The following is a 25,243-nucleotide window of genomic DNA, read 5'->3' on the forward strand; positions in this document are numbered from 1 at the left end:
ATTATTTATCCAATAGGAAGACAAGTCGTTTGCTTCAATTTGGGAGGCATTCAAAATTAAAGGTGTTACATTATATGCAGATTCTTTGTGTGGACATGCGATCAGATAATTTGGGTAAATACCTGTGGGTATGATTGCTGGGATCATATGGTAAAAGTTTGTTTAGCTTTATAAGAAATTGCCAGTTTTCCAATAAGGCTGTCCCAGAAACAGTATATGGAAGCTCCCTGCCAAATAGTTCAGTGTCAATGTCTGCATTTGGTATTGTCTGTCAGCTTTCCTTGAGGGACAGCGGGGGTTGGAGGGGGGAGAGGATTGGACTTGAGCCAATCAATAGGTTTTTAATGGTATCATTTTACTGTTGTAATTTGCAATTCCTTAATGACAAAATATCTTAGTCACCTTTCCACATACTTCTCTTTCATTTGCATCTCTTCTTCAATGAGATTTCTCCTCAGATTTTTTGCCATGTTTTTGAGTGTTGTATAAATATTGCTAATAACTTTCCACAACAAAATGGGAACAGTTGCACTGTAATGGGACATATCTCTGTACCCTTGGCAACACTGGATGTTACAAATTTTTGAGATGTTTGCTTATCTGTTAGGGAAAAATGTCACACCACATTGTTGCTCAAGTTTGTCTTTCTCTTACTACTAGTGTAGACAGAGTATCTTCTCATGTATCTTTTTGATCATTTTAATTTCCTCTTTAATACTTTACCCAATTATATGTTTCTGCCAATTTTCTACTAGGTTTTCTTTATTTTTTTTCCCGTAACACATTAAGTTCCTTAGTACCATTAGAACTATAACTATTTTTTTTTACAATTTTAACAAATAGCTCCCTGCCAATTGTTTGTCTCTTGACAGTGTAGCTTTTTATTTTTTAACCAAGTAACCATTTTTATTCATTTATACACACATAAAACTGTATTAACCGTTGAGTGGGGAGAGCAAGCCATTCTCGTTCTTAGGTGGCCTATTGACCCTCCCCAAAATTCTTGACCAACTCGCCCAGGGTTCCACGCTAGGGCCCAAGGATGTAGTGCTGCTTGGGCCACCCTGGTGGTGCTAAGGGGATATCCAAGGTCACAGTCCACCAGTACCTGGGGGCCTCTTGGGCTGCATCTAGAGGGGGACCATCTAGTATCTTGAACATGGTCAGCAGCATGCAAAGTATGTGCCTTAACCCCTGGAATGCCTCTAACCCTCTTATTAACCATTGCAAAGTATATAGTTTAGTGGCATTGCATTAAGTACATTCACATTTTGTGCAGCCATTCATTTCTGGAATGTCAGATTTACCAACACTCTTTTTTGTTTGGGGGGCACACCCACTAATGCTCAGGGATCATTCCTGGCAGGGCTCAGGAATGGCAGGGCTATGGAATGCCTGGGATCGAACCCTGGTTGGTCTCATGCAAGACAAATACCCTACCCGGGAGAAACTCCAAATCAATAATAGTGATTTTTTTGTTTAAATATTGAATGTAATCAAAGTAAAGTGAAAGTAAAGTGAAATTTACCAGTTACACATGCGGGGTGGGGGGCTGGGGAGGTGGGGGGAAGGGGGGAGGTATATCGTGATTCTTGGTGGTGGAATATGTGCACTGGTGAAGGGATGGGTGTTTGAGCATTGTATAACTGAAACTTTAACCTGAACGCTTTGTAACTTTCCACATGGTGAATTAATAAAGGAATTAAAAAAAAAAAAAGACAAATACCCTACCCACTGTACTATCATTCCCGCCCCTGACCAGCATTGTTTTGATCTGACTAAGCCTATTTTGACTTTTTAAAATTCTGGATCTGTTGTATTAGCTTTTTTAATGATGCTCTGTCTCATTCTAAGGTTATATGAGGTTTTCCTATTTTTTCCAAGTATTTGTAACACTTTATGCTAAATTAATATATCTGACTTTTTAAAAATAAGTAGTGAATTATGACTCTAGTTTCCTGAAGGTTGCTAATGCTCCCCAAATCATTATTAGTAAAGCAGTTTTTTCCAATTATATTGAATTATGAACTTTGTTCCTTAAATACTTGGCTCTCATTCAGAGCAGTATATTGATTCTTCTTGGTCCTGTCTGTGCCAATAGCCATGTAGCCTACTAATGAGAATAGAGAGGACAATTATAAGTGCTTTATTGAGAATTTTGTCATATGCTAAACCAGCTTTACCCCATTTCTCTTTCCCTTTGTGATTTCAAGAGTTATGTGTGAACCTAGAGTCTATTTTACCTATTTAAAAAAATTAACTTCTATTGGATTCCAATTGTGGTGGCCTTGTGTCTACAAATTATTTTTAGGAGAATAAAACTTTTTATTTTATAATTTCTTAATATTATATTTTTATCAGGGCTATATCTGTAATTCTAAAGTCATAAGGAGGCCCAAGTAAGTTAGCAGTGGCAATGGTATAAACTTGAGACCCAAGAAACTGAATCTGAGTGCAAGCAGGTGTAACTGTAGAACGGTGATAAGGGCCTGGGAAGATTTACTGAGATCTTCAAGACTGAGGCAGTGCAAATCACAATGCTGAGGAATAAGACCAGACCTGAGGCTGTGGCTGTGAAGCCACATATATAGGAAGCCTCACATATAGGAAGATAGCACTGTAGCACTGTCATCCTGTTGTTCATCGATTTGCTCGAGCAGGCACCAGTAATGTCTCCATTGTGAGATATATCGAATACGCCATGAGTATCTTGCCTGACTCTGCTGTGTGGGCGGGATACTCTCAGAAGCTTACCAGGCTCTCTGAGAGGGACGGAGGAATGGAACCCGGGTTGGCCTCGTGCAAGGCAAACACCGTACCCACCGTGCTATCGCGCCTCTCCACAGTGCTTATAGGAAGATACTATAATTAAATTATCATTAAGCCACATCTTTGTCAGGTCTATAGTAACTTAGTTCTATCAGGTCTGCATGCTGAGAAGCCAGTGAATGCCCATCCGTCTTGATGCTTGGTTCTTCTCACCTAATTCTTCTGTGTGTCCCTAAAGAACCCCCTTTTTTTGTACTGAAGTAGAAATATCCCAACCCCCATGAGCCATGAGCTTAAATATTTGCAGTATTGGAGCCATGCTGGAAACCACCAGACTGCAGTTGCACGCTGGGGTCAGGAGCAGAGGGTCTGTACCTGTGTGCCAAGATTGGGCGGGACAGTACAGAGAGGTGTCAGGTGGTTTGAGTGCTGAGTCCACACACCTGGGCACTGGTCCTGCTGCTTGCATTCCTGATGTCCTAATGTCCGAGTGCTTCCAAGAATGCCCCCCACCCCCATACCCCTCAAGCCCTATTACCCACCCACCCCTGCAACTTCCCACCGGGTCCATCTCTCCTGTCTGATCTTTCAGCGGCTTCTGCCACAACCGCTTCCTCCTTTATCTTTGGGGATCTTCTTCCCTTTCTGCTCAGCTTCCTCCCTGTTTACCACAGACCAGGATGCTGGCTTCTGGGGCCTCTCTCCTCCCCACTAGCTCTTCCTGGGCAATTGCCTTTAACTCTGGTTTATTCCCACACCTACCCTTGTGCCTCAGAAACCTGCTTGGCTTCCCCTGCACAGTGCAGGGCGCAGCTTTGATCTTCAGCTCAAAGCCAGCCAACCTGATAACTTCACTTTGGTATTTCAGAGTGCCTGCCAACTCAGTGAGCCCAAACAACAGTCTCTCTCTCTCTCTCTCTCTCTCTCTCTCTCTCTCTCTCTCTCTCACTTGCTCTCTCTGTCGCTCTCACTCTCGCTCTCTCTCTCCCCCTCCCTCCTTACCACCTCACCCCCCCCGAAAAAAATCCTGCTCGCCCTCTCAATGATGGCATCAATGTACTGTTGCACACGGCTTTAGTCTTTCTTGACACCCCCTACTTCCTCGTCCCTCACCTCCAGCCATCACCGTGATCTGACTATTTGAATAATTTGTGTTTTCTCACAGTGCCTGTTTCCTGCCACCCTGCCCTGGTCTGAGCAGCCTTTACCTCTCAGTAATCAGGTCTTCCAGTGCTCTCAATTCCATGTTGCCTCCCCCAAGCCATCCCATGTCCTGTCTCCATAACAAGCTTTCTTAAAAACATCAAAACAACTGAGGACTGGAGAGATAGTACAGGGGTTCGGGTGCTTGCCTTGCACGTGACAGACCCTGGTTCAAATCTCTGGCACTAGATGAGCACTACCAGGAGTCACTACTGAGAACTGTGTTAGGAATAGCCTCCAAGCTGAGCAGGGTGTGCCCCCCCTTCTACACACACACACACACACACCACCACCACCACCACCACCACCACTACCAACAACAACAACAATAACAACCAACAACCAAATGATATCCTCTTTCATCAGGCTAAAGTTCCTTCCAGTAGCCTCCATATTTAGGATAAGGTATAAATCTTGTCCCATGGTCGTCTAGGTCTGGCAGTCCCTACCTTTTCACCATCCTTGCATTGAACCTCATGCCACTGTCCTTCAGTTCCTCAAGAAATCTCAATTCCCTCCATTTTTTCCCTCCTCCTCTCCTACCTTTAGCCTGTGATTCATATGTTTCTTGTGCTCTAGGACTCCGCTCAAGGTCAGACCTTTGAGGACAGTGTCTCTGAGATAGCACAATCCTTCATACCTGGGAGACTTTGCTTTAATGCTTGTGTCTTCTATCTTATCCAATTTATGTCTCCAGTGCCCCGAACAGCACCTAAGGCAGAGCACTGATCACTAGATCACCCGATCACTAGAGCTGTCTGGAGGCTTGCCCAGGAATTAAATATTTCGGAATAAGCAAGCCAGCATATTCTGGAGGAACCTGTGATTATAAATGAGAGAAAAAGACAATAAAATAAAAACAGAAACTGAAAAATTGGGGAAGAACTGCCCCCCTGGAAGACCCAAGAAGTTTTCTTATTAATGTCTACATTGAAAAGTGATACTAGACTACTTCCTGATGTTTTAGAGATAGGCTATTTAAGATATGTGAACATATTAGAAACACACTGGCAGTGTGAAGAAACAACCGATTCTTAATAGTGTTTTAAAATGTAAAATTCAATATTTTATACTTTAACAAAATCAAAAATATTTCAACAAGTCAAAAATGTTAGGTGATATTAAGCCACTTAGTATTAAGATTTTCTATTTTGGGGAAGAAGGGGAGCCACATCTAGCGGCATTCAGGGCTCTGCATTCAGGGCACACTCTCAGAGGGGCTCAGCAACTGCAAAGAGGGATTGAATCTGGGTCGGCCACATGCAAGGAAACTGCCCTTCCTGTTGTCCCATCTCTCCGGACCAGGTTTTCTATTTTTTTTCACTTGTTTGGGGCCATACCCCACTGTCCTCAGGGCTTACTCCTAGCTCTGTCCTCAGGAATCACTCCTGGCAGGACTTGGGGGACCCTGTGGGTTGCTGGGGATTGAACACTGAGCAGCCACTTGCAAGGCAAGTGCCCTACCTGTTGTACTATCTCTCCAGCCCTGGTTTTATACTTTTTAAGTGTCTATTTAAAATAAAAAAAAGTTTTGTCGACTAAAAAAAAGACAAATGAAAAATTCAAGTGACACCTTTCTGTATTACTGGTGGCATATTCTCAGAAAATAATATGTCAACACACACCAAAGCTTTGCTTGCCTCAAAGTGGAACTCTACATGATAGAAAGTACTCTCACTTGCAGAAGAGTCCATTCTCCTTCTGGAAAGCAGGTTAGGCATCTCTACTTTGATGCTCAAAGTTCACCGTGCCCCTGTATCTTGCATTATGTATCTTGCTCTTTAGTAATGCTTATCCTACCTGATTCTTTGCTTGACTCTTGGTTCCACTTCTAGGTTCCATGAGCTATGAGGGTGAGGGCAGATAGTTCTTCATCACAGTTACCTCAGGACTAGCACAATAACTCTGGGGCATTAAGACAAGCAATTTAGTAAATAGTTACAGTCATCCTTAATAAGAATAGAATCAGGGTCAGGGAGATAACTGAAATGGCTGAAGATGCTTGGCATGTGGGAGCCCTGGGGTCTGTCCTCAGTACCACTTGGCCCCTGAGCACCACCAGAAGAATCACTGAGCACCCCACCATGGAATGGCCCCTGAGTACTGCCAAATGTACCTCTTCCTGCCAAAAAATAAATTCAACCTCAAATCACAGTGTTAGCAGTTAACCTTCCTGAAGAGGTGAGGAAGAGTCTGGCACATTCATTTGTGCTTTATGTGTAAAACTGTTGCGACAGCAACCCTGAGCTTCTTACTCTCGCAGAGGAAACTCTGAGACCTAGAAAAGTTAGTGATTCAAAGAGAAGCCCCACCAGCTAGTCTAGTTTACCCTAATTTGATTTGTAATAGCCAGTTGGAAAGAATCTGTGTTATTTGAATAGAGCATCCTACTGTTAATACAGTCTAGGCTTTCAAAAAATGTAGAGTAAGAGAAGGGTGTAATATAATATTTCAGTTCTGCTTGACTCGCTGGGTCCCTGTGACAGTGCTCCTCACCTGCTCCTTGGGTTCCTGCCAGGTAAGCTGGGGTTGGAGGAGGTTATAGAGGAGGCCCAGCAGAGAGCATGACATCAAGGGGGAGAGGACGCTTCAAAGAGAATGTGGGAGGAGCCAGAAAGATAGGGCAGGGGGGAAGGTGCTGGCTTTGTCTGTGGCCTATTCAGGTTCTGTTCCTGATACCACTTATGGCCTTCTGAGCAATTACAGGAGTGATCCCTGTGCACAGAGTCGGGAGTAAGTCCTGAGGATTGCTGGGTGTGCCCCCCAGCCTCCACTCCCCCCCAAAAAATAAAACAAACAAGAGACAAGGCCAGGTGGGCTTGTACCATAATGAAAGGAAGTGGAGGATTCAGTCTGCTTGGGTGGACACGGGTAAGAGATGAGGCTGCACTAAGTTGATGTGAAACCAAGGGGGCCTTTGGGATTTGCCTTGGCAGTAGTGCCCTATGGGCATCGCTGTGGTGTGGCATGAGTTAGAGGACTTGACGCAGAGAGATGGTGCTAGGTTTGGTAGAATTGTTTCATTTGTACTTTTGCTGAAAGAGTTGGCTGGAGATGTGAGGCCATCTCTTGGGAATATGAAAGATGCAAAGCATCTAAGATTCAAATACTGGGCTTATAGGCAGAGCCCAATACCTGATACTTCAGGTATTTTCAACACCTGAGAGAAAACCTCTGCCCTCTGCTGATTCTGCCATGAAGCCATTCTTTTGTCCCTTTGAACTCAGTTCCTGGCTTTCTGCTTGAAACACATCTTCGCCGGTGCTGTTCTTTAAGAGGGAAGTCAGTGCTATCCTACTTTGGAAAATGTTAGCTCAGGCTAAAAGATTCTAGGTACGGGACCATAACTGGGAGGTTTTCTGTCTCAGAGTGTCCTCTGTTCCCTGGCCCCTGTGTAAGTCACGGGCTCTGCAAGAACCTAGCTGTCTGATATGTGTTTCATTGAGTGCGATGCCTGGAGTAGGAACTTCACATCTTGAAGAGATAGAGGGTTTGAGAGTGAGAAAGAGGAGATAGTATCTTCATCAGCATTTTCCTTATAAAAATGCACTACATTGTGCAGTTCAAGAACTTCCAGTTTTTTTCCCTTGGACCTCCTATCATCAGTGAATTTTCTACTTGCCTGCAATTAATACCTCACTACATACTGAACCATCTGGAGAATGTTTCATTGGCTAAAACGGATGGCTTGAGCCAGAGATGTGGCCAAGCATTTGTCTTGCATGCGTGAGATCCTGAGTTTGATTCCCTGCACTGCCCATGAACAAACAAATTAAACTCAAGCAGATACCTGGCACCTGCCTGAAACCCCTCAAGCTCTCTAGGCAGGGACCTGGGCATCTGGAGTTTTCAAATCCCTACCCCCCTCCCCACTTCACCTGCTGATTCTGTTACAGAATTATCTATTGTATTTATTGCTTGCATCAATGAACAAATTGCCCCACATCTGTATAGCTTAAAACAGAACAAAAGAGAATATTTATTTCCCACAGTTCTGTGGCTTGACTAATTCACCCAGCCAGCTAAATCCAGGTGGGGGTGCAAGAGGGGGCTTGGTTGGTGGGAACCTTAGCAAGGGTGGCTGGGTCTTCCTCTTCAGCAGGGCTGAATCTAGGTGGGTCTTGTGATTTGCTTTGACCGCTAGAAAGAGCAGAAGTCATTTCTGACTTCCAAGACTATACCTTAAGAAGGCTTGTGTTTTTCTGTTTTACTCCTTGGACCATTGACTAAAGATATTTGCTGCTTGAAGAAAGTTACCTATTTCTGTTCCCTTCACAATGATCAGTTTAACTACTGTGGTGTTTCTGGGGACATTATGGAGGGAGGGACCAGAAAGCTAAGAACAAGGTTAGATCTACCAAAGCCAACCTTCATTCCTGGCCCTTTTTCAGACACATGCCTTCCGGCATTTCACTCAGCACTCATTGTTCTGTTTTACAAGGTCCATCAGCCTTGGAAACCTCATTGACTACTCTTTCACAACCAAGTATTCAATGTCAAGCATGTGTGTGGCTCTGTGCTGGGAGCCCACAAATTTAATTCTAAGTAAATAAGGGAACTCAGAACTCAGACCCTGATGATACAAGTCCCATGGTCTGTCTGGTGCTTCTCTTGCATTTGTTGACAGAAGAAGATATTAAACAATTGACCAATGATTACTAATCTTTCAGAGGGGCTATAAAACACATATAAAAAACATTTATCAAGAAATATGTGGTGGCAGTCAGAGGGTAGCAGGAGAGAATATCTCTTAGAAAGGGACTTGATCAGTTTTAAAGGATGGGTTGGTGTTAGTAGGTATTAAATTTTGGCTAGAGTGATGGTACAATGGGTAGGAGCTTGCCTTGCATGTGACCAACGCACCTTCAATCCCTGGAACCCGATATGATTCCCTACCCCCACTAAATGTTATTCTCTAAGCAAAGAGTCATGAGTAAGCCCTGACAGGTATGATCTACCTGGGTTATAATTATTTTTCAATTGCAAGTTACTAACAAATAGCATATAAAGTAAAGGAAGAAATACTGCATATGGTCTCCTTCAGTTCAAGACAGGAGTATTCCTAAAGAACAAGCACCTTTTTTTCTTTTTTCCCACTGGGTCAAAATTTGAGAAAGTGTTTTTTACAGCTCACATTTGATCCTCTTGTCTCTTGTGTTTGCAGCAACTCAAGCATCCCAACCTTGTCAACCTTATTGAAGTTTTCAGGAGGAAGCGGAAGCTTCACCTGGTGTTTGAATACTGTGACCACACGGTTCTCCATGAGCTAGACAGATACCAGAGAGGGTAAGTAATCCATCCTTAAACAATCACTAAAACCAGACACACACAACAAAAACACCCAACAGTTTGTGGGGGGAAATTAGTGATGGGTCTGTCAGTTAAAGCGAGATCTGTCAGATCTGTCAGTGTTTGGAGAGCGAACTGTGTTACTGGGCTCAGCAGCATAGCAGTGACCAAAAGTTTTGGAAAAGATGTGGGTAATCATTTTCTATGAAGAAACCAGCAGCCACATTCTTAGGCTCAGCTGGATTTCTCTGGTGCACAGGTGCATGAAAGCCATCTCAGTCTCTAAAAAGGAAAGATATTAGTTATTCTGTAACTGACAAGGAACAGTTGAAAGATAATGGTTCATGGGAAGTTTAAGGTGGAAACGAACAGGGTTTAGGACAATCTAAATCAACCCAGGTTTGCTGTATCAGTGAGAACTTCTTTGACTGCAAGTAACAAAATAACACAAACTGAAGTCCGCAGAGGTTGGAAAAGTATGTGTTGATGTGTAACTGGGAAGACTGGGAAAGCTCTGAAGTGCTCCTGATATTATCACACTTCTATCTAGTATGTGCTGCATCTTGCTGCATCTCAGGAGAAAGATCAGCTGACAAAGGCTTTGTTTGAAAAAAAAAAGTGAGGTCCCTTCTGGCTAACGATAATCCCTTTGTAAGGTATTTAGAAATCAGGCTGGAGTTTGGCTCCCACCTATTCAGCTGTGCTGTTTGTTCCCTGCCACTCTACGTTTTTGTGTGTTGGTTTCATTCTGCTTTGAGGATTTTGAAAGACATGTGTGTGGCATAAGATGGAAGGAGTTGGAAGGGGAAAATAGGAATTAGAAAGCACAACCTCGTTTGCTTAATCTGTGTAGCCTTTCTAGGAGAAAGGATGTTCTAGAGTAGGTGGCATCTGCATAGAAAGTCCAGTGGAAGACTGATTGGCTCAGTGACAGGTGATGTTGCTATCTCTGGAGCCAATCATCTTGCCAGAGGGAGAGGGCAGATTGACCAAAGGCCCTGGGCGACATTATACACAGTGGGTCAAAGAAGGCTTTTTGAAAGAGCGGCCATTGTATTGAAAGAAGAGATTCCAGAGAAGTTGACAAGGAAGGACATTCCGCTGTCTGCATATTTTGCTCTGATCGTAGGACCCCAACTTTGGGACATATGCAAAGTGTGTTGTAGATGGTGACAGTGGCATCTCCTACACCCTGACTCATGTTCACACTCCAGGGGCCCTCAATAACATTTTCAAGTCTTGGGCACAAGGTTTGTTCTGTCATGGGGTGGTGTCTGTATATGATCTCCCATGACCTCCAAGCAAATGGGATTAAAGTGGCTCATGGTTTGTTTGTGACCATAACATAGGCTTTTCTTGTTACTTTACATAGTCAGAGCCAAGATAATAGAAACTTTTCTTCAGTAAGAAAAACCTTTCTTCCTTGATACAGATAAATTATGTATTCAAGGCAGAAAAGATCCAGTATGTTGACATTTGCTCTTTTGACAGCTTGCAAGTGACACTTCAATTAAACTTATTGGTATGAGTTACTTGTGGTTATGTGGTACTAGGGATATGTTGCAAGAGTTCATTTAATCACTTTAGAATGAGTTGCTAGGAACACTAATTAATGGGGAATTGAAAGCAATTTGGAGTCAGTTATTTCTTGGTTTATAAGTTAAGCAGAAGTAAAAAAGGACAAATAAAGCAGGATTAGAATTTTGAAAACTGATTATTTTTTAACTCTACTGGCTAAAACGTTATTTTTTGTTCCAGGAGATAAAAAAAAAAACAACTTTGATATGGTGGTGGGTTAGAGAGGGAAAGACCAATAGATATATATGTGGTTAAATACAAAAAAATCTCAAGTTCAAATGACAATGCGCCATGATTTGTCAAATGTAAGATTAACTGTCACTGTCATCCAGTTGCTCATCGATTTGTTCGAGCGGGCACCAGTAACGTCTCTCATTGTGAGACTTATTGTTACTGTTTTTGGCATATCCAATATGCCACAGGTAGCTTGCCAGGCTCTGCTGTGTGGGTGCGATACTCTTGGTAGCTTGCCGGGCTCTCAGAGAGGGGCGGAGGAATCGAACACAGGTCAGCCACGTGAAAGGCGAACGCCCTGCCACTGTGCTATTGTTCCAGTCCAAGATTAACTAATGTTAGAAATGTTTAAAAACTAATAAAAGAACACAGTTGAAGCAAGATTTATTTTCAGCTAGATCATTCTAATTATTTTGAAGTTTAAGGAATGTTTATTTATTTTAAAAATAAAGGTTACTTTTCACTAAACTGAATATTTAGCAGTTCTCCTTTTTATTTGTTTTGTTTTATTTGTTTGTTTTTTTGTCACACCTGCTGGTGCTCAGGGACTACTCCTGGCGGTGCTCAGGAGTCCATGTCGTGCCAAGAATTGAGTCTAGCTTGAACTCTATCCCATTGACCTATCTTCCAAGCTTTCTATTATCTATTCTAAATACTACTTTGTAATTTTGCTAGTTATCATTAAGAGGTAAACGTGTACACCAATTTTCTTTTTTTAGTTGATAGGAAAATTTTTTTACCTCAATGTAGTGATCTCTATAGAACAGAATGTTCACAGCAAGTGGGTGAGCATTGTTGTCATCTTGGTTAAGTGTTTATAGTGTTTCTTTCCTGTAAAAATGTTCGGCTGGAACCAGGTAAATTTTCAGGGAATTTTCAGCTCTGAATAGTTATGAATTGATGACTTAGAGCCTGTTGTGCTAGTGTGAGCTGAGAGAGAGGAGAGAGAGAGAGAGAGAGAGAGAGAGAGAGAGAGAGAGAGAGAGAGAGAGAGAGAGAGAGCGTTCATGATAGGATAGTGAGTTTACTAGAGGCTCAGTGATAAGGACCTGGAGTCGAAAGAGAAAGTGACTTGGAGCCCCATTTGCTGAGAGGGTCTTCTTTTTATTCTCTAAAAGAGAGCTATAATCTACAAAAGAAAAAAAAAGCATCTTTCCCAGCCTTCAGGTGCTCCCCCAAAATTCTGTGGCAGTATCTCTAGCCCATTTGGAGTGGCCTTTATGTGTCACCTCTCGTGCACTCCCATAAACCTGGTGGGCCCAGTGTTCTCCCTTCTGGTGGGCCCTTACCCATGCTGATTAGGTCATCCAAAGGGAAAACTCTTCTTTCCTTCTCTGGTTAGCCTTGGGGTCAGTTTCAGTGGTTCCCAGTCCCCATTACATTTTCTTAGATCTCATTACAGTTTCATAATTCTTCTTACATACAGCTTCTTATTTGCAATTTCTTATTTGTCATTACATTGCCCAGATGTCAGAAGACTCCATTCTCTTTCAGGTTTAGGTTTGATCTGTTAGGCAATATTCAAAATGTGCTGGTGTTATATTTCCCGCCCGGTATCAGGTTGTGGGTCCGTCTTGCGTTTGCATTTGTTCCCCAAAGAATGTCTTGTGGTCATTTTATTTCTAAAAACAAATTTCTAAATTACAAAGTCAGTCGTGCCACTCTCCTGTGTAAATGTCCTTTTCTATCCCACACAGCTTGCTGCTGAGGTCCTAACATGGGATGCAGGATCTTTCTCTCCCCACACCCCCCTTGCCCACCAGCCAGCCACATAAAACATGACGGATGGAATCATCAGCATTGTGGGTTTCAGGACCTGCTGTTTTCTCAGACTGTGTTGCCCAACTTCCTCTATTTTGCCTAGCAAACTCTTGCTCTTCAGATATGAGATCAAGGCTTTAAACACAGGTCGCATGCACATCAGGCTCATTCTTTACTACTTGTATCACATCCCTGGATCCTAAAAGATTAACCAGGGATAGAGCCATAGCACAGTGGGGAGGGTATTTGCCTTGCAAGTGGTCAGCCTGAGTTTGATCTCCGGCATCCTATATGGTCCCCTCATGCCTGCCAGGAGTGATCCCTGAGCACAGAGTCATGAGTAAACCCTAAGCACTGCCTGTGTGCCCTCCCCCACAAAATAAGATTGAGCATAAAAAAGATTTATTTTCATTTTAAAAGTTACTTTGGGGACTAGAGAGATAATATAGGGATTGAGGTGCTTGTGCTGTACCCAGCTGACCCTGGTTGACTCCCTGGCACCACATATAGCAGCCCCACACCCTCACCAGCACTTCCAGGGATCACTCCTGGGCATAGAGCCAGGAATAGTCCCTGAGAATTGCCAGATATGAAACAACTGCCTCCCCCTGCAAAGAGGTATCTTGATTTGAAAATTCCTGAACCTAATACTGTCAGGGGATATTACTAGCACATCTTGGGGCATTCTGTTTGGATAATAAAGTGTGGTATCACTGTATCGCTGTATCACTGTTATCCTGTTGTTCATCAATTTGCTTGAGCAGGCACCAGTAATGTCTCCATTCGTCCTAGCCCTGAGATTTTAGCAGCCTCTCTTTACTTGTCCTTCCTAACGGTGCCACACTGGAGGCTCTTTCAGGGTCAGGGGAATGAGAACCATCATTGTTACTGTTTTTGGCATATTGAATATGCCACAGGGGGCTTTCAGGCTCTGCCGTACGGGCAGGATACTCTCAGTAGCTTGCCAGGTTCTCCGAGAGGGAGAACTAGACAATAAGAGTTATGGGTCTAGGGGCTCTGGTGACGACAGCCAGGCACGGGGGTAGGTAGTGGTATGGTAGTGTGTATTAAAACCTCAAAAACATAGTCCTAGCTATTCTCTTCAATATTTTACATAATAAAAGAGTATTGTGTAAGGATTTAGTTATAAAAGTATATTTGTTATTGTTATTGTTGTTTGGGGGACACAACTAGCAGTGCTCACTTCTAATTCTGCACTCAGGGGTCATTCACAGTGGTGTTCAGGCTACCATATGGTGTTCCAAAGATCGATCATAGGTCAGCTGTGTATAAGGCAAGCTTCTACCTGCTGTACTATCTCTCTAAGCCCTATATAGTTTTGTAATGACTATATAAAATTCCATTGAGCAGACATAGCAAGACTCCTTCTTTTTCCAGTTCTCCCTCAGTAAATATTTATTTTGTTTCTAGTTTTTATCTGTGATTAACAATGATAGTGAACAACCCCTTGTGTAAATATTTTCTTAGGATGAATTCTTAAGGATATATTCTTTTTATAGGATCCTGTCAGCCCTTCCTTCCCCATCTTTGTTGTAGCCTTGGTATAGAAATAAAGCTTTGATGAATGTTGACTGTTTGACTTCTTGTTATTGGAAGAGCATAGTGGAAAAGACTGCTCTATATTAGGAGTGCTGGGGAAGATCCATGTTTTTTTCTTTAGCATTTTTCTTATTACTTGCGTATCTAAAGAAACACTTAAAGCCATTTATTTATTTTCATATTTGTTTGTTTCCTCACTTAAATTTTATTATTATGATATTGAGGTAATAGTACAGTTTTCCACCTGAACATGGAAAGGATGGATAGAAAATTGCCTTTTGCAAAATATTTTGTGACACCAATACATCATGGAAGAGATATGCAAAGCAAACAAAAAGAGATATCACTCAGCTTACGTATGTTTGTTTGCTTATTTGTTTGTCTTTAGGTCATATCGAACAGTTCTCAGGGCTTACTACTCACTCTGCTATCAGGGATCACTCTTGGCAGGCTCAAGGGTTAGTATGGGATACTAAGGATCAAACTTGGGTCAGCCATGTGCAAGGTCAGTGCCCTATCCACTGTATTGTCACTTTGCCCCCTAGACTTCATACATTTATCTAATGATAAGACCTTCCTAATTTGATGACATTAGCTCCAAATTATTTTGAGACCTCTGTATCCTGACACTAACGCTATTACTGTCACTATCACTATCATCTCGTTGATCCTCGATTTTCTTGAGCGGGCCCAGTAACATCTCCATTTGTCCTAGCCCTGAGATTTTAGCAGCCTCTCTTTACTCGTCCTTCCCAACAGTGCTGCATTAGAGGCTCTTTCAGGGTCAGGAGAATGAGACCTATCATTGTTACTGTATTTGGCATATGAATACGCCACAGGGAGACTGCCAGGCTCCCATGTGGGCAGGAAGCTCCAGTAGCTTGCCAGGTTCTCCGAGAGGGAGAACTAGACTAACTAAGCTTCCAGAATCTTGGTTTTAAAGGAGATATTTTTTTTAAAATGCGATTTTAGGTACAAGACTCCTGGCAAAATTATGTGCAAATAAGTGAAGGGACATAGCTCAAAGGATTGGAGCTCATATTTTGCATGTAGAAGACTTCCCCAAGCACTTGAGCTGGGGAGGCACAGAGTACCATAAAACATATCAAATTTAGCCATATGAAGCAATATAAAGAGAGTGATGTTCTTCTATTTCTTAACCAATTTTAGATATTATCTATAGACTTCCCTTTATGATGATGAAGATTAGCTCTCACACCATTATATCTTCCTTTTCCTCTTTGCACTTCCCCAAAATTATTTCATTAGAATTTTGTTAATCAGGGGCTAGGGAGAGAGTAAAGTGCCTGCCTTGCACACAACTGATCCAGGCTCAATCCCTGGCACCACCAGGAGTGACCCCTGGGCACAGAGCAAGAAGAGCCCTAAACATGACAGGATGTGGCCCTCCCCTCCCCTCAATTTTATTAATTTGATATTCACTGTGCTCACTTTTGTGCTTGAGAAAATCTTACTGAGAACAGGTCATTTTACCTTACTCGGGATTTTTTTCCATCCTCTTCCCGAATATTAATCTTTGCCTTGGTCTTAAAATTTGCTGACTGTTCTTTAACCCTATTATTAACTTTCCTCACTCTTTTTATATGACCTCATTATACTTTCATGCGATCATCCGGTCAGGTGAGTTCCACTGGTTCCATTTGTTTCCTTGCCAGTGTCACACAGTTAGCTCCCCACTGTCTTCCTGGAACTTCCCTTGGCTTTCATCCTTGGTTTGTCATTTACTCGCACGGGCACCAGTAATATCTCTCCCTCCCAGCCCTGAGATTTTAGCAGCCTCTCCTTAGTCATCTCTCCCAACGATTGGAGGCTCTTTCAGGGTCAAGGTCGTTACTGTTTTTGGCATATCAAATACGCCACGGGTAGCTTGCCAGGCTCTGCCGTGGGGGGCCGGATACTCTCTAGCTTGCCGGGCTCTCATAGAGGTATGTGTGAACTCCATCATATATGGTGTGGTAATTATGGGAAATGGGTAGGAAGTGTCTTATAATGTGTCTGGAAAGCGGCCTGGAGAGTGGCGGTGGTTGGGTAGTGGAGGTCGGCTCCTGGCGCTGGGTCCCTTGGGGCAGGGAGGGTTCTCACCCGCCCCCTCTGGGGCACCCCGAGTGATAACAGCCTGGCACGGAGTCCAGCATCCTTGATATTCCCTCATATTTCTCTCTGATTGGATTCACTACTTCTAGAATCTCCTGTCTTCTCTCTGGATTTAATTATATATGTTGATTGAGCACAAACATCTCCAGTTGATTAAAAACATAGTATGATAGGGTGACATAGTACAGTTACACCAAAAAGCTAGCTGACATTTCTAATGTACCACACTCACTGCTCCTTAGAGCACATTATGATTCTGGGGATGAAATGAAGTTCCCTAAGCAGCAGCAGGATGCTGGGAAGTCACAGTGGTGGAAGACTCAGGAGTATGCCCTTCCTCCACTTCTAAATAGCAGGAGACACGGCTATAGCTCAGATGGTAGAGCATCTGACTAGCTTGTACAAACACAGAGTTCAATCTCCAGTGCCCCCACCCCAGCACTGCCCTGGTGATTCCTACACACCACTAGGTGTGGCCCTTAAAAAAAATGAAAGCAAAAGGCAAGTTTGGTTCCACTCTGTTTTGAAGGAATGCTCTACTGAACTGAGAGTCCACGAGCTTCAGAAAAGCAGTTGTAGCTCTCAGGAAGGTAAGTGAACGGAAGATCCCAAGGAAGACTCCCTGCTTCCCCAGAAAATGAAGACCTGTCTTCCTGAGCACCCCGTCTTTGTCCTTGCTCAGTTCTCCCATTCCTGGCCCAGCTCCCCATCTCTAGGTCTGCAGAGCTGACATTTTCAGGAATGGATGCATTCCTGCAGACCTGCCAAGCTGGCTGAACTGGATCCTACCTTGTGTCTTCCCGGCACCATTTGCTAAGGTGAGGGAGTGTTGTTTGTGTAACATTCAGCCACCTGATCTCAGGATGGAGGAGGGGAGCCAGGACAGGACTGATCTTCAGTGTGATTCCTTGGAAGCAGTTTGGATGCAAAGGGGTCTCTTCCTGGGTCCTTCCCCCACTTTCTCACTGTTCAGCCCTTCCCCACTCTGAGCTGAGCCATACCCAGGACTTAGAGAAACAAGCACCATCAAATGAAGCAGCCATTACAGCCTGAATGATCTGGCCAGTCTCCCAGACTCTTTGGAAGCTTTTAGGTTTGTTCAATATCTTCATATTTATTTAAGATGGTATAAGGCAGGTGGCTGGCTCACGACAGCCTTCAGCATTCCTGGCTGTTGAGTCATACACTCCAAGCTCCGTGGGTTGCTTGAGGTGCCTAAAATGTGGCTATCACATCGTCATCTCTGTGCTGTCTCCCAGACGCTTGCATTGCTTCCCTCTTCTCCCAAGTGCTCCAGTTATCTCACTCGTGAAATCTTCTTTCATATTTTACTCCTTTTTTCTTTTGTGGTATGAATCCTTCCTCCAAGGGCTTCCTGAGGGGAAAAAAGTAAGAGAAACAATTTATGAGTGATATGAGTGATAGAAAGTGGAGCCGGGGGTGGATAAGGTCTTGTCCATGCCTGTTTAAAGAATGTGTTCTAGTATTTTTAAGTGGCAACGAACCACCAGTTAAATGGAAACGTGAAAATCACTGTTTTAGTATACTTTTATATATCCGTTTCTTATTATTAAATAAAATACTGCAAGACTCTTAAATACATTTCAATATGCTTTATGAGTAACTACAGATTCTATTTTATCATATTTTACAATTCAACATGTAATGCCTTAATGTTTTTATATGGGAATTTCACATTTTAGTTTTTAAGACAAATAGCATTATAAGAATGTAGCTTAGCTTTCAATAACTTTCTTTAGATAAATAAATCAAGGTTGAATTTTAAATGTCTATGTTATTTAAAAGTAGAGTATCTCAAATATTAAATTCATAAGGTTTTGTTTGGGGGCTATACCTGGAGGTGCTCTGATATTACTCCTGGATCTGTGCTCAGACATCACTCTTGACAGTGCTTGGGTAACATATGTGGTACCAGGAATTAAATTGGGGTCAGCCATGTGCAATACTATACCATTTCTGCAGCCCAAATTCATGTACTTCTTAATCTAATTGTTTCCTGCTTTTATTTTGTAGTTTTCTATATTAAAGTATATATAAGCAGATATAAACATATATATCAAAGGCTAAAATATTATGTAAAACAGATGTGCATTTTATTTGCCCAAAATTATTCCCACCAAATATAAATCTATAAGGGAAAATTGCAACTAACTGTTTTTTTTTTTTTTTTGCTTTTATAATTTTATTTTATTTTATTTTTTTTTACTGTGCATTCCATCAGTGGCCATTTTAATTTCTGTAACAAATACTTCCTCTTTATTTTCCTAAAATTATTTCCAAAGCTTATTAGTAGTCCCTTGAAAGTTTTTGCCATTGCCTTATGTTCCTTGTAAACATACAAGTCAGTGTTTTACAATGTAAACATTTAAAACAAATCAATGAGCAATATGAACTGTTGTTTATATTTTTTATTTTTTATTACTCTAAGCTGAGTTGAAGTAAAATTGGAGAATGAAATATTTCTCTTTAAAATATATACGCATATATGTGTTTTTCAGGGGGAAATGATCTACTATGGAGTTAATTTTTGCTCATAAGGAGCAATTATAAATGTTTTGTTTTTATTCCTGTTTATTATTCCATTTTTATCATTGCAGTTTCCAAATATGCAGCTTTTGAGATTCTCTCTAATACCCCTTGTACCTTTTTATTACCACTATGCTTGTTTTGGAAAACAAGAGTTCTTTATAATATGTCATTTACTCTTTGTTGGCAATGAAATTTATCATTTTTATCTGATTAAAAGTATTGTTTTTGTCACTAGAGTATTCTAAAAGAAAAATATTTTCTTTCAGTACTTTAAGTATGTCATAAATTGACTTTGTCTTCTATTATTTTGTCGGGAAATCAGCCATCAATGTGATCGTTTCCCCTTGAGGACAATGTGTTCATGTTGGATGCTTATATATTTTCTATAATTTTTTGATTTAAGCCATTTTACAATAATGTACCCTGATAAACTATTTGGATTTCCACACCTTTATATTTAGAGTAGGTCTTAGTATAGCTTAACAACTTTTATTAATTTAGGGAAATTCTTAGCCATTATGTGTTTGAATATTTTTATACCTTCCTTTCTTGCCCCTTAAAAGCTCCAATTTTACGTGCTCATCATACACATTTCCCTTTTACATCATACTATTTTCCAGTATTATCTTATTATATTTAATATACATCCATTTTGTCCTTATTCTGTCTTATAATATGACTATTTTTATAACCTTATTCCCCAAACATGATTATTTGCTGTCACCCCCACTGACTATTACTAATTTCAGTTATTGCATTTGCACAACCAATATGACAATTTGGTTCTTATTTGTACGGTTTTGTTACAGATAAAAAATTTTAATTTTTGTATTTGCAAAAAAAAAAAAAAGAATGTGTTCTATCCTCACACTCGATTAATACTTTTTTGGGTATAGGTGTGTATGTGTGTGTGTGTGTGTGTGTGTGTGTGTGTGTGTGTGTTTTAAATTGATGTGTAACTGACATCAGTTACACATGTAAATGTAAATGTAAAGCATTATATTGGGTTTTTTTTTTTTTGGTTTTTGGGTCACACCTGGCAATGCACAGGGGTTACTCCTGGCTCTGTACTCAGGAATTACTCCTGGCGGTACTCAGGGGACCATATGGGATGCTGGGATTTGAACCCGGGTCGGCTGCATGCAAGGCAAACGCCCTACCCACTATGCTATCACTCCAGCCCCTGCATTATATTGGTTTTAAGTGTACTATTTACTGATTTGATATGTATCTATTTTATAAAATAATTACTAAAATAAGTTGAGCTGTTCATACTATTCTGAATTGTAAAAATTATAGGCCTAAGTGTGTGTGTGTGTGTGTGTGTGTGTGTGTGTGTGTGTGTGTGTGTGTTTGAGGGGAGGGGAAGATGTCTTAGCCTCACAGTCAGGAAATAGGAGATAAGTAGCAAATGACTGGGACTATATCATGCAATTTTTTTTCCTTTGTGTTTTGAGATAATCCAGCAGTGCTTAAGACTTACATCTGTCTCTTTGCTTAGGGATCACTCCTGATGGGACTTAGGGGAGCAAATGGAGTGAGAAAGATTGAACTAGGTCAGCCAGATACTGTATTGTACCTGTTGTATTATTTCTCCAACCCCAAACTTGATTCTTTAAAATTTAACAATTATTTTAGGCACCATGCTTTATAAAACTATAACTAACAGAGTTTCATACATGAAACATTCCAGCACCACACCCCTCACCAAAGTGTCACCTTTCCTCCACCATTGTCCCAGTGTATCAGTGACACCCTCAACCCTCTACCCCCTTGATTTTTGTTATGCTGGCAATTGGTGGGTTCATTCTCAGGAAAATTTTTTTTTGACTTGCTAGTGATTTTACTTTTTTTTTTTTTGCTTTTTGGGTCACACCCAACAATGCACAGGGGTCACTCCTGGCTCATGCACTCAGGAATCACTCCTGGCAGTGCTCAGGGGACCATATGGGATGCTGGGATTTGAACCAGGGTCGGCCGCGTGCAAGGCAAACGTCCTACCCGCTGTGCTATCACTCCAGCCCCTTGCTAGTGATTTTATATACTCTGTTTCCTCTATTTTCTTTTTCTTGAGCTTCTATTACTTGGGTGTTGGACTTTGACTTATCCTTTCATTTTATTATAGCATCAGGGTCTTATGTCATAGGAGCAACTTTCCTTTTCTCTCTCTGAGAATAGTAATTGTTTTCTCCAAAAGTTCTCTATGTTCTATCATTTCCATTCTTCACTGACTGGGCCATTTACTGGGGGAAGCTGTATTCTCAGAATCTTTCAGTCTTTCCTTCTGAGCTTCCAACCTAAACAGACTTCCTTATTTTGACTTTATTTGTTTGGTCTGGAAAGTGAAGTCTGACTACCAGATTTTACAGTTCCTAATGAGGACACCAAGAGTTTGTGCATTCAACAGTTGGTGTGAATACCATCATTTAATCTCCAGTTTTTGGAACAGTGTCCAAATATTCTTTATTTCATCCTCTCCAGAAAACGAAATTCCAGCCTCCTACTAGGTATGCAGAAAGAGTGCTTCCCATTGGGATACAGTGAGGAGCCAATCTGAGGATTTATAGCTTTGACAGGGGTTTTCCACATTCTTCCTACTTTCTTATTTTCGTAGAGATCTTGGTTACTAGTTCCTGAGCGTTTTAAGGATTCTGTGGCATGTTTGCTTGGTCCTTCACTTTCCCCTCTCCAGCTTCAGTTTTACTGTTTTTCCCTGATGTTGCAGGTTTAAAAACAAATACTCCGTGAAACTCTAGTCTTCTTTGAGAAGGAATGAAATTCAATGGGTCTGTTCACACACCATATTAACCCAGAATCCTCTGGGAATACTTTCTTCAGTTCCTTCTGTGACTCCCTGAGAGCTAAATTTACTTTGTGCTCAGCCCTAGTCTCCTGCTGTCTCCTTCTGGTTCTTCTGAACGCTGCATGTCACAGGCCTCAGAATGCTGACTTCCTCTTATCTTCCTGTATGCATGCCTTAAGTCATTCCTTCGAAGGGTTCTTACCATCAGTATGCTGATGCTCCAAATTTGTGCTTCTCCTGGACATTCAGTAGGAATCCTATCTCATTCATCCCCCCACCCAACGCCTCTCAGTATGCTGTTTAGTAAAAGGCACCACCATGAACCAAATCTTCAAGCTGAAACTCTGACATCATTCCTTCCTTATCGCTGACATCTGCTCTTTTTAAAAGTCCTGAAGGCTCTCTATAGGACACAGTCCAAATCTAGCCACTTCTCACCACCCCAACCACTAATTTCAAGTGTTGGTGAAGCCAAAGACTCTTTGTGGACCACCCTATGTGAAACAGCACCCCTTCTAGCACTGAGCCCTTGGTACTTTATGCCCATCTAATTCCAATGCAACACCACAGAATAGGTACTGTTTTCATCCTTTCTGTATTTGTTAATCCCCCTTTCAACAGTGTAAAACCTGTCACCAATAATGAGCTTAAAAGGATGAGAGAGAAAGTGAGAGAGAGAGTAAGAGAGGGTCGGGGGCACCTGAGGCCCAGTCATTCCAGAAATGAAATATAATGATAAAGAAGTAACGTGAGTTGCCAGCCAAGACAATACAAAACTAGGGAGTTTATACTAAGTTTTTACATTTGGGAATTGTATAATTATGTGCTGTGCCTGAGAGAGCCTTTAATGATGTGCTGTTGTAATTTATTTAAAATTGGGGCCAGACAAAAAAGTACAATCGAAACAACATCTGCAGCACTGTTTACAATAGCCAGAATCTGGAAAAAACCCGAATGCCCCAGAACGGATGACTGGTTGAGGAAACTTTGGTACATCTATACAATGGAATACTATGCAGCTGTTAGAAAAAAGGAAGTCAAGAATTTTGTAGTTAAGTGGATGGGCATGAAAAGTTTCATGCTGAGTGAAATGAGTCAGAAAGAGAGAGGCAGACATAGAAAGATTGCAATCATCTATGGTATATAGAATAACAGAGTGGGAGACTAACACCCAAGAACTGTAGAAATAAGTACCAGGAGGTTGACTCCATGGCTTCGAGGCTGGCCTCACGTTCTGGGGAAAGGTCAACTCAGAGAAGCGATCACCAACTACATTGTAGTCGAAGGCCATGTGGGGGAAGGGAGTTGCGGGCTGAATGAGGGCTAGAGACTGAGCACAGCGGCCACTCAACACCTTTATTGCAAACCACAACAGCTAATTAGAGAGAGAGAACAGAAGGGAATGCCTTGCCACAGTGGCAGGGTGGGGTGGGGGGGAGATGGGATTGGGGAGGGTGGGAGGGACGCTGGGTTTACGGGTGGTGGAGAATGGGCACTGGTGAAGGGATGGGTTCCCGAACTTTGTATGAGGGAAGTATAAGCACAAAAGTGTATAAATCTGTAACTGTACCCTCACGGTGATTCTCTAATTAAAAATAAATAAATTTAAAAATTAAAAAAAAAAAAGAAAGAGACAGACATAGAAAGATCGCACTCATATGTGGAATATAAAGTAGTGAGAGATATAAGCTCACAATGTTGCAATTTTTGGCAGATATTTCTCTGGACTTAGTTACTAAAATACTGAAATACAGAAATCCAAAACTGTGCGGCTGCTAGTGCGGCCTCCTGACCTCATATCTCTTCATTCTCAGCAATGGAAAACAAATTACCAAATGCTTTCTTTTCAGCAGGTCGACTTTAGGGGGGAGGAACTCCAAATCAACAATAGTGAACTTTTTGTTGAAATATTGAATGTAATCAAAGTAAAATGAAAGTAAATTGAAATTTACCAGTTACACATGTGGGGTGGGGGGCTGGGTAGGTGGGGGGAAGGGGGGAGGTATACCGTGATTCTTGGTGGTGGAATATGTGCACTGGTGAAGGGATGGGTGTTTGAGCATTGTATAACTGAGACTTAAACCTGAAACTTTTGTAACTTTCCACATGGTGATTCAATAAAAAAAATAAAATTAAAAAAAAAAATTGGGGCCAGAGTGACAGTACAGTTGGTAGGCCTTGATCCCTGGTACCCCATATGGTTGATCCACTGAGGAGTGAGTGATCCCTGAGCACAGAGTCGGCATTAGGCCCTGAGCACAGCCAGGTGCACCCCAAAAACCAGACAAAATAAAATATTTCTTTGGGGGCCTGAGAGATAGATAGTACAGGGCTTTATGATCTTGTTGTGCATATAACCAACCAGGGTTAGATCTGCGGCACCCCATATACTTCCCTGTGCACTCTGAGGAGTGACCCCTGAGCACAGAATCAGGAGTAAGCCCCGAGCACAGCTCACCAACCCCCTCTCATAAATTAATAAATTATTCTTTTGCACAATTTATCTTGGCAAATATTCTTAGAGATTTAAGTTGTCTGGCACAGATTTGTCACTGTCATCCTGTTGCTCATCGATTTGTTTGAGTGGGCACCAGTAACGTCTCTCATTGTGAGACTTATTGTTACTGTTTTTGGCATATCCAATACGCATGGCTAGCTTGTCAGGCTCTGCCATGTGGGCACGATACTCTTGGTAGCTTGCTCGTCTCTCCGAGAGGGACGAAGGAATGGAACACGGGTCGGCCACATGAAAGGCAAACGCCCTACAGCTGTGCTATCGCTCCAGCCCCTGGCACAGATAACCTCCTAATAATATTAGTTTTATTAACTATTGAAATATATTGTTTCCTCTGAAATGTCCCCTTGGTTGTGTTTTTCTGGGTCTTCTTTTTAGCCTTCATGAGTCTTTCTAGCCTCAGTAGCTACATGCCTGGAGACTAAGTAGAAGACTTTGCAGAGAAGCTACTTTAAGCCCAGGGTCGTAGATCTGGTCCAGAAATGTCCCAGCTCCTCTTCCTGGAAGTGGCCTCCGCATTTCCTGCCCTCTGTCCCACTGTTCAGGCCTCCTCCCATCTGCTGGAGAGGATTTCCTGAACATCTGGCCTGTGACAATAGCAGCCTGAGAACCCCAGTCAGACTGGAAGTGGCTTTTGTGGGGGCTTCATTAAACACAACTACTTGAAAGTGTACTCCTTGGTTTACTTGTTCCAGCTGACAATCTCTACACTGTGGAACCTTTGATTATAAAGCCCAGTAAGTGCATTGCTCCCCGACACCCACAAAAACAGCAGCAAGTGTTTAAGTCCAGCCAGTGAGTGAATTCTCTGAAGCTGAATGTAGTCTTTTTGTTTCATGCATTCCCTCAATTTTTTTTTCAATGCC

General features: G+C 41.9%; 1 protein-coding gene across 3 annotated transcripts in view; it reads left to right on the top strand.

Annotated features, from left to right (window-relative positions):
• The window catches only part of CDKL1 (cyclin dependent kinase like 1), a 65,432-nt gene that overhangs the window by 21,546 nt on the left and 18,643 nt on the right, over positions 1–25,243 (top strand). For all 3 annotated transcript variants that reach the window (XR_008629244.1, XM_004601723.2, XM_055131548.1), the window contains exon 3: positions 9,137–9,258. Coding sequence is in view for 2 of the 3 variants with exons in the window: in XM_004601723.2 (XP_004601780.2) it covers positions 9,137–9,258 (122 nt within the window). In the remaining variant the exon portion in view is untranslated. The remainder of the gene's footprint in view (positions 1–9,136; positions 9,259–25,243) is intronic.

The sequence above is a fragment of the Sorex araneus genome, chromosome 3 (genome assembly GCF_027595985.1).
Source record: "Sorex araneus isolate mSorAra2 chromosome 3, mSorAra2.pri, whole genome shotgun sequence".
NCBI lineage: Eukaryota > Metazoa > Chordata > Mammalia > Eulipotyphla > Soricidae > Sorex > Sorex araneus.